Raw genomic sequence first — 10,054 nt, 5'->3', positions numbered from 1 at the left:
ATGCGTGTTTAACATTTCTGTCCTAACAGAATCTGGTGCTCTTAGTTTCCTGGTGTTCTTGTCCCTTGCTTTTTGATAACAGCTTGACAGACTGAGAAAGAGTGCGTAGCTTGCATGCCATCCTCAGAACCCAATCCCATGTCCTGTGCTGCTGCCCTCACCAATTCCTGTCTGTTTCATCAGGTCCCCCTAGACCCTGCAGCTTCTGCAGAAAGAGTTTATCTGAACCCTGCTATTACAACAAGACAGACCGGGTTGTCTACCAGTTCTGCAGCCCCAGCTGCTGGACCAAATTCCAGGTACTGAATTCCTTCATGCTGGGCCAGGCTGTAGAGCTCATGCCTCCTTTCACACTTAGCAGAGCCTCCACCTTCCTCATGTTCCTCTGGGAGGGTCCATAAGAAAGTCTCTGCTGGAGCACAATAGTTGCAGTGACTGTAGTTGCTGATAACTCTGTCTTCGCCCTACCTACCCCGTCCTCTGCTGGGATAAGATGAGCTATAATTCACTCCTGTCTGTCAGGTTGTGCCCAGCAGGGGTGCAGTGCAGAGCTGTGCTGCATGAGTGATTTGGGATGTAGTGGCCTTATGAGGGCATGAGCAAAAGCACAAGTAAGCTAGTAAAACACAGCAGGCACCTGCTAGCGGAGTGGAAAGGGACAGAGCTGCCTCTGAGCCAGGAGTCACCAAGGAACATAAATCTTCTAGGACATGTTGTCTAAAAACTTAAAACCAGCAGGCCTGGATACCTCATGTGTACTAAACTTCAAACGTTTGACTGGTGGCTTTTAATCTCCTGATGTTAAGTTTCAGCATATGTGAAATGTTTGTGGTATTCAAAGGCAATTGGAAGAGTATTAGTTTTGTACAGTTATCAAAGAACAAAGCAACAGCCAAGAAGACCTGGGAAACTTAGACTAGGATATACCTTTGGCAGCTGAGAAAACTTAGAGAATCTAGAGGTAGAGAGCTGGCAGTTGCAGCATTTGGGTTTGGGATTTGGTTTTTTTCTTGTGATTTTTGGAGGTGTTTTGGTTTGGTTTTGTTTTGCGGTGTGTTTTGTTGTGGTTTTATTTTTTTTTTTTTAACAAATCCTTGATGTAGTCCTTCACCAAGATCACAAATGGTGTTGGTAGGGTAGCTGCAGAGTTTTTACAGTTGTAGGCTTTCTATGACTTGAATCACAGATTATAGAATAGTTTGGGTTGGAAGGGACCTTTAAAGGCCATCTAGTCCAACCCCTCCTGCAATGAGCAGGGACATCTTCAACCGGATCAGGTTGCTCAGAGCCCCGTCCAACCTGGCCTGGAATGTTTCCAGGGATGGGGCATCGACCACCTCTCTGGGCAACCTGGGCCAGTGTCTCACCACCCTCAGCATAAAACATTTCTTCCTGATATCTAGTCTAAATTTCCCCTCTTTTAGTTTGAAGCCATTACGTCTTGTCCTATTGCAACAGGCCCTGCTAAAAAGTTTGTCCCCATCTTTCTTATAAGCCCCCTTTAAGTACTGGAAGGCCGCAATATGGTTCCTTGGAGCCTTCTCTTCTCCAGGCTGAACACCCCCAACTCTTTCAGCCTGTCCTCCCAGCAGAGGGGCTCTAGCCCTTGGAGCATCTTCACGGCCTCCTCTGGCCCCGCTCCAACAAGTCCCTGTCTTTCCTGTGCTAAGGCCCCGGAGTTGGAGGCAGCACTGCAGGGGGGTCTCCCCAGGGTGGAGCAGAGGGGCAGAATCCCCTCCCTCGCCCTGCTGGCCACGCTGCTGGGGATGCAGCCCAGAGTGCTGGTGGCCTTCTGGGCTGTGAGCACACATTGTCAGCTCATGTCCAGCTTTTCATCCACCAGTTTCCCCAAGCCCTTCTCAGCAGGGCTACTCTCCATCCCTTCATCCCCCAGCCTGTATGGATACCAGGGGTTGCCCCGACCCTGGTGCAAGACCCTGCACTTGGCCTTGTTGAACCTCAGGAGGTTCACACAGGCCCACTTCTTGAGCCAGCCCAGATCCCTCTGGATGGCATCCAGTCCCTCAGGCATGTCACAGCACCACTCAGCTTGGTGTTGTCTGCAAACTTGCTGAGGGTGCACTCGATCCCCCTGTCTATGTCATTGATGAAGATATTGAACAGTGCTGGTCCCAATACAGACCCCCGAGGGACATCACTTGTCAATGATTTCCATCTGGACATTAAGCCATTGACCACTACCCTCTGTATGTGACCATCCAACCAATTCCTCATCCACTGAGCAGTCCACCTGTCAAATCCATATCTCCCATATTTAGAGAGAAGGATGTTGTGGGGCACCATGTCAAAGGCCTTACAAAGTCCAGATAGATGACATCCGTAGCTCTTCCCTTGTCCACTGATGTAGTCACTCCATCATAGAAGGACACTAGATTGGTCAGGCAGGACTTGATGAAGCTGCGCTGGCTGTCTCAGATCACCTCCCTGTCCTCCATGTGCCTTAGCGTAGCTTCTAGGAGGATCTGTTCCGTGATCTTCCCAGGCACAAAGGTGAGGCTGGCAGGTCAGTGGTTCCCACAGTTCTCCTTTCTGCCCTTTTTAAAAATGGGTGCAATGTTTCCCTTTTTCCAGTCACTGGGGACTTCACCTAATCCACGTAACTTGAATTATTGCTGTGTAAAATCAGGATTGTAATGTATTAGCAAACCTATGCATAACCTGGATTAGGAACTATCTTGCTGGCAGATCTCGGAACTTGTGAAAGAAAAACCACTGAAGAGAGTGTTTCAAGATGGTTTCTTGGGGATCAGTATTAAGTCCAAGGAGTTCAAGATCTTCATCAGTCATCTGGCAATAAAGTCGAAGTAAGCGTGGTAAAATTTTGCCGATGAAACAAAAACTGGGGAAGTGTTAACTCACGCTGAGATCAGGGCAGTCATAGAAAGCAAAGTAATTGCATTGCTTGACAAGGCTTGTTCCTCCTAACGTGTGCATAAACATTGTTCAGTGCAAGATCCTGTGTCAGTCTTACTCAAGTAGTGTGGGCATGTAAGTCCTGGGAAAGTAAGGGTTTTGAAAAGGCCCTGGGATTACAGCACATAAGCCATTCAGTACGAGCGTCTCAGTTTACAGCTGCAGAGGGAAAGATTAATTAAGTTATTGCAAGTACAAGCAGAGGAACAAGGAGTTAAAGCTTGGGGGCTAAAGAGCAAAAGAGCTACCTAGACTGTTGCACAGATAGGAAGGATGTTTATTGATGTCTGCTTTATTTTCAATGTTGAAGAAAAATTGGAAGTATGCTGAAAAAAAGACAGAAAAATTACATTTGGGCTTGAAAAACACATGTACTGGGGCACTTGCAGAGCACCTTCTCTGAGGTTATCACAAAGAAAATGAGGAGGATGACTTTATTAGTAAATATATCCTTGTGAACAAGACACCAAGTGTTAAATGGCTGTGTAATCTAGCACAGGAAAGTGGGATGAGAATGGCTGCTTGAATTCTGAAGCTGCCTTAGTTTGAAAATAGAAACCAGACACCCGTGCTTTAAGATCTTTTAGAGAAATTCTCAGAAGAGGTAGCGGAGCCCCCGTCTCTTAATGTTTTCAAATCCAGAGGGGTGGCAGCTTGAAAGCTTGCTTTCCTCAGAAGAGCTGGACCCAGTACACTGGAAGCAAAGGGTAATTGCTGAAGAATCTGCTCTCCAGGAGCTTGAGACATGCTCTGATGGACTGACTGTGAGTCACTGACAGCGGCAGCAAGCGCAGGTCTGAGCAGGGGTAGATGGATTGCTGTGAACAGGGGAGGAGGCAGGAGGTGGTGACAGTGCAAAGCAGGTGCACACTGTCTTCTGTGTCCCTCTCCCTCCATGAGGTGTCTCTGTCTCCTGCAGCGCACCAGCCCAGAAGGTGGGATCCACCTCAACTGCCATTACTGCCACAATCTTTTCAGCGGAAAGCCGGAGATCCTAGACTGGCAGGTGAGGACTTTCCCCAGGGGGACGTTGAGGCGGAGGCTCCATGCCTGGTGAGGACCACAGGGCTCCTTCCTCTCCCTGCTCAAAGCAGAGCTCCAGTGCTAGTGCTCTGAATGCAGCCTTAGCTGCAGAGACATGCCTGGAGATCATACATGGGGTGCTGTGCTCCTGATGTTCAGAAGGATGTCAGAAGGGCAGGAGGAGACCGCTTCTGCCAGACCCCTTGCCAGGAGAGCTGTGGACTTTGTTCAGCCCCGTAGTCTTGCTCTTGCATCCCAGAGAAGTGCAGGGACCTCCTGCCAGTTTGTCTGACCAGGTGGTGGTCTCTTTGGCAGGACAAAGTGTATCAGTTCTGCTGCAAGGACTGCTGCGAGGACTTCAAGCGGCTGCGTGGGGTGGTGTCTCAGTGCGAGCACTGCAAGCAGGAGAAGCTGCTGCATGAGAAGATCCGCTTCTCTGGAGTGGAGAAGAACTTCTGCAGCGAAGGTACTTGGGGAAGGCACGGGAGAGGCAGAGCCCCCATGCCAGCCCATGCTGGGGGAGAAGAGAGCATGGAGAGGAACAGAGGGGAGACTGTCTTAGCCAGGCCCTGGGGCGAGAGCCTTGCCATGCAGTGAAGGGAGGACTGTCGTGGGGATGGCTTGCTGTCCAGCCAGGCCCTAGGGCAAGATCTTTACCGTTCATTGTGTCCTTGGGGAGGGCTTTCTCACAGCTTTTCTCTCTCTGGGGGCTGGGGAGACAGCAGGTGGCAGCTCCGCTCCTCCTGTCATCATGCACTTCTACGCTCTTGCGTCTGGGCTGGCCTGACCTGGCCTTGCCCTGCCTGCTGGGTTCCTGCACACAGGAGGTTGGAGTCAGACTCTTCCTAGAAGCATGGAGGTGAGAGATGGCAAGTCCCCATGAGGTCCCATCTTATCCCAGCCCCAGGGGCCAGTGCTGGATTGTTCCCTACAGTGTGTTGCGTGTGCTCTGTTGTCTCCGCAGACCTGGATTCTGGTCATGTTTGGGTCAGGGAGGCCCCCAGTTCATCCTGGGAAGGTTTCACTCCTATTGTTTCTCCGCAGGGTGTGTGCTTCTTTACAAACAGGATTTCACCAAGAACCTGGGCCTGTGCTGCATCACCTGCACCTACTGTTCTCAGACCTGCCAGCGGGCGGTCACCGAGCAGCTGGAGGGCAGCACCTGGGACTTCTGTAGTGAAGACTGCAAAAGCAAATACTTGCTCTGGTACTTCAAGGTCAGTATTGGCACTGGCAGCTTGTGCTAAGTGCTGTGGTGGGCACGGCACCCAGATAAGTGGGCATTGCACTGAGGAAGTTCGCACTGCTGGAGTCTGGCTGGCACTGCTGCGGAGAACCTGGCACTGCTGGAGTCCTGCCTGGCAATGACGGGACACTGCTACGGGGAAGCTCACGTAGCTGGAGTCCCCAGCTGATCCTGCCAGAGCACTGCACTGAGGAAGCTCACAGTGCTGGATTTCGCGGCTAGTGCTGCTGGGAGAAGTTCGCACCGCTGGAGTCCCCGGCTGGCGCTGGCAGGGCACTGCTGTGGGGAAGCTCACAGCGCCTTGCTATGTGCACCTTTCACTGGAGAGTTGTGTTGCACTCAGAGGGGGTGTGGTTAGTTACTCGTTGTTTCTCTCCTGCTGATGCGGGCTTTAGGCAGCTCGGTGCCATGCCTGCAAGCGTCAGGGGAAGCTGCTGGAAACCATCCACTGGCGAGGGCAAATCAAACACTTCTGCAACCAGCAGTGTCTGCTGCGATTTTACAATCAACAGAACCAGCCCAACCTGGACACGCAGAAGGGGCCGGAGAGCCCGCTGAACAGAGAGTAGGAGGGAGGGAGGGGACCTGCATAGCTCAGTCTGAGAGACACAGGGAAGACTGAACAGCGAGGGGTGGAAGCTTCCTGCCCGGGACTGGATGAGACGCTAGGGAACAATCCTGCACTGGCCCTTGGGGGGGGAAAGAACGGAGTGGGACCTAATGGGGCTTCTCCATCTCTAACATCTATGGTTCTATGACACACAGGGCCCAGACGGGAGGAGCCGGTGCCAGCGTGCTGCCTGTAGCTCACACTCTTAGCGAGGATACTCAGGGATTTAACATCCTCATGTTGCCAGCGGAGAGCTCGATTTACAGGGTTAGGGGACAGCGTGGTTTGGCATGATAATCCACCTGCAGCCCCACACCACCTCTGAGCTGTGACCTTCTCATAAGCTAATCAGGATTGGGCCAGGTCAGTGCTTGGATGGGAAACATTCGAGGAAAACACAGGGTGCTGCAGGAAGTGGTGCTGGTGATGCTGTAGGTGGGCTCTCCTCAGCCAGAGCTGAACCTAGAACGATCTTGAGGGAGCGCTGAGCTGCTGGAGGCACTCTGTCTTGCGATGTTAGATGGGAGTCCTACCACTTACCCAAAGATCGCTGCAGCTTTGGGGAGTTGCCAGTCCCGTGTCCCGGATAACCCCGTTCTGCATCCATGAAGTTCCAGCTGGAGAGGAGATTTTCACTGCCTGTTGCCCCATTTCCTATCATTAACTTGAGCCAGTTACTCATGGAAGATTGCAAAGTGCTTTGGGGTCCCTCAGGATGGAAGGTGCTCGTAGTGACGGTGACAAGACATCGCTTGGCCCTCGGACGCTCACATAGTCTCATTCTGCTTGGTCCTTTGTAGGCCACGATCTAGGTAGTCTGTGTGATCTAGTTAAAATGCCTGCAGCTTATGGAGGGACTCGCTTAAGTGCATCAAGCTCCAACAGATACCTGCATCGCAGGCTCAGGGCTTTGATGCCCTCCCTGGGATTTCATGAGGCACCCCTGACTAGGGTGCGCCAAGGAGGGGAAACTAAGACAAGGACCTTCCAGTGAGCGACCTCGTCCTCCATCTCCAGACTCTTCCTGGTTCCTCTCCTGGTAGCAGTGCGCGGATTGCAAGACAGGTGAAGCCCTGGATGTCAGTGCTGCTTCGACAGCAAAGCAGAGCTGCTCTGCCAGAAGCAGCAGGTTCCGCCAGCCAGGGGAGTCCCAACCTGCGCTCCCAGAGCCACGCTCCGTAAAAGGCCGTGTGAGGCGATGGCTCAAGTGGCAGCACACTGGAGTGACCTGGATAAAGGAACTGTTGGTTTCTGCTGGCACAGGTGTGCCCAGGGGGAGTCTGCTTGATGGGGCACTGACCATCCTGCTGCCCAGGGGAGGAAGAGGTGTTAAACTTGCTGGTTCCTGTAGCTCACCAAGTGATTCCACAGCCCTAGCCATGCTGTGCCATTTGTCCTCTGCTTGTGAGAGACCAGTAGCACTGCTTTTGGGACACAGGCACAGAGAGCAAGCTCTGCTTGCAGAGGGAAGCATGTTTCACACCATTTGGCCATTGTCTCCTTGGAGCCACAGACCACAAGACTCTGACAAGTCCCTTCTTCACCACCACCCACCACAAGAGCCTGAGCCCAGCCCTGACCACCACGTCTCTGGAGGCCCCCAAGAACTTTGCTGTTTGGCACGTGGGGCATCACCATTCACTGTGCCACAGCTGCCTCTCCCTGCACCCTGTGAGGCAGAGGACTCTGAGGGCCGCCAAGGAAAAGCCCATCAGCAGTGGTGAGCGCTTGGCTGAGCACAAGCTCCAGGCTGCCCCAGCAGCTGCCATGCTTGGTGAATGCCACTGGTGGCACCAGGCCGTCTGTGTGTTCTGGCACACCCATCTCCTGCCATTGGTGGGATAGCTGTGTACATCCTTGTCCCGGGACTGTGGCGTACTGCTTAGCTTGCACAGGAAGGGTGCTGGGGCCAGGGCCTGCCATGTGCTTTCCAGCTTTCCAGCCCAGCATGCTGTGCCGGGGATTTCGGGAGGAGCAGATTGTCAGTGCACGGTGAGGAACAGCTTCTGCCTAGTCCAGCCAGAGACTCCTCTGGACCTGACAGCTGCATTGCCAGCTCACAAGGGACTGCTTGGATTTCAGGCCCATCTTGGGCAGAGCTGCTGACTACTTGCTGCTTCTTTTGCAGCCAGTGGTTGCCTAAAACCATTCATTCCTGTGACCCAGTGGCTGTTGCTATTCTGGTGATCCTGTGCGTGCTTGCTGACATTCAAAGTGGCCATTGCTTTGCTGGGAACAGTCTGTGTAATGAAGGATTGAGGAGCTTCTGACACAGAACTGTGCCCAAAGACTTTTGAGGGGAACTGGCTCTGCACGGGGCTGTCCAGCTGGAGAGGGTGGAGGGCCAGAAGTCACGGTTGGTGCAGGCAATGCCTTGACAGCTCCTTTCTGGTGTTGGGATGAGAGTAAAGAACAAGCTGCAGCATTCCTGGAAGCCCGGACATGTAGCACATGGAGCTTTGTGGCAGGAGGATCTTGTTTCCCTTCATCCTAAATCATTGGCCTGTGGGGCAATCAACTTTGCTTTGATTCTGCTGCAGCAGAAATTCTGCTTGTACTCCATAGCTTGTCTTTTCTCGTTCAAGCTATTGATGTCTCCCACGTAGACCTGCTGCCCATCCATTTCGGGCTGGTCAGGGGGAGTTCTTGCACCCATTGAGGCCGTTGCAGATCTTATAGCTGAATGCTTAGCTCCAGGTTAGGGAGCTTCCTCCAACCAGAACTTACCCATTCCCGTGGGGTTGTCAGCAAGTGGACCCTGCTGGGTCTCCAGTTGCTCAGGAGCTGCCCTGCATTTCCTTGGGACGAGAAATCTGCATAGTGTGAATGCCCATGTGTTGGTCCTTTGGGAGTCTGGGTCTTCCCTGGAGAGCCAATCTGTATGTAGGAGGTGCACAAGAACCCACCAGTCCCTTTGGGTGCTGAGACCTGCTGTTTTCCTTGCAGGTGTCTCCTTCATGCATGGCCCACGGTTAGTCCATGCTGTAGAAGGCCGTTCTTTTTCCCAGCCACGTGGGTAACCAGGGTTCACAGGAGACTTGGATGAAGGTGTTCTTTTAGCTCATCAGCCTTTGAGATGGGTGCAGGTTCCCTGCAGAGCAAATGAGCTGGAATTATCATCCAAGCCAGGATGATATTGTCACCACCTGAGACTAGTGTCTGCCACACTTGCCTCTTACCTGCAGGTGATCCTCTCTTCCCTTGGGGGAAAGGACTGCATCCCGAGGGCTGGGGTAAAGCTGTCTCTCTGCTTTCTGGGGTATCTTGTAGTGCTACTACTAGCTCTGTCGCCTTCTTCCTAGGGATCTCGAAGCACTTTGCCAAGATATTTGTGTCAGGGAGATGGAGGTACAGGGAGGGGCCATGGCTGGGTACAGCAAGCCAATAGGCAGAGCTGGGAATAGAGCCCTCTCTACAAGGGGTTGGGATTTCTCCCGACTTTCTGGGGTGGACTGCAAGGGAGCACAAAATGACATGGGAATGACTTGATTTTGGAGTTGTGTCTTCTGAGCTGCTAGGGATAGAGATTGTGGAAACGTTAACTGTTCCTGGAGTGGCCAGGAACAGTTTCTGGGGAGCCTGTCTCTGCCCTCTGCCACCTCCAGTCCCAGCAGTGGGACCTGTTGACCCAGGAGCTCTTGAACTTTAAAGTCATTGCTTTCTTTTACAGGTCAGACATCAGAGCCAAAACCACCTGCCCCTTCCCCACAGAAGGCAGAGGCTAACATGGTAAGGCCCATTGGAGGTAGGAGTTTGCAAGATAGCACAAAGGGGCAGTCCCCAAAGAGGACAGATCTGCCGTTGCTCAGGGACATTTCATTCTTCTACAACCAATGCGTTTTAAAGTGTCTGGTTAGTGAGAGCTGGCAAGAGCTGCTGGGGAGGGCAGCATCAGCATATCTCTTGCAAGGGGGAAGAATAACCATTCCACAGGAATCAACAATGGGCTCCAGAACAGCCTGCTACTGTGGCACTGGCTCCTCTGCATGATGCTCCCCTGTGCCTGGGTATAACTGCTGTCCTGCTGTGTTCCCTGCTGCCCCGTGGGGCAGGAGCAACCAGTGCCAGACTCCCTGCCGACTGCCGCAGAGATGCCGTGCAGGCTCACTCCCTGCCAGGGGCAGCTTAGAATCATCGTAGAACTGTGGAATGGTTTGGGTTGAAAGGAACCCTAAAGACCATCTAGTTGCAGCCCCCCTGCTACAGGCAGGGACACCTCCCACTAGACCAGGTTGCTCCAA

General features: G+C 52.7%; 1 protein-coding gene across 1 annotated transcript in view; it reads left to right on the top strand.

Moving 5' to 3' along the window:
* Positions 1-10,054, top strand: part of ZMYM3 (zinc finger, MYM-type 3) — a 22,593-nt gene that overhangs the window by 5,915 nt on the left and 6,624 nt on the right. Inside the window, exons 8-13 of the mRNA XM_009881746.1 lie at positions 184-299; positions 3,854-3,940; positions 4,273-4,423; positions 5,002-5,174; positions 5,599-5,764; positions 9,484-9,542. Of these exons, the coding sequence (XP_009880048.1) occupies positions 184-299; positions 3,854-3,940; positions 4,273-4,423; positions 5,002-5,174; positions 5,599-5,764; positions 9,484-9,542 (752 nt within the window). The remainder of the gene's footprint in view (positions 1-183; positions 300-3,853; positions 3,941-4,272; positions 4,424-5,001; positions 5,175-5,598; positions 5,765-9,483; positions 9,543-10,054) is intronic.

The sequence above is a fragment of the Charadrius vociferus genome, unplaced genomic scaffold (assembly GCF_000708025.1).
Source record: "Charadrius vociferus isolate BGI_N301 unplaced genomic scaffold, ASM70802v2 scaffold472, whole genome shotgun sequence".
NCBI classification, from domain to species: Eukaryota; Metazoa; Chordata; class Aves; order Charadriiformes; family Charadriidae; genus Charadrius; species Charadrius vociferus.
This window is presented reverse-complemented; position numbering and strand designations above follow the sequence as displayed.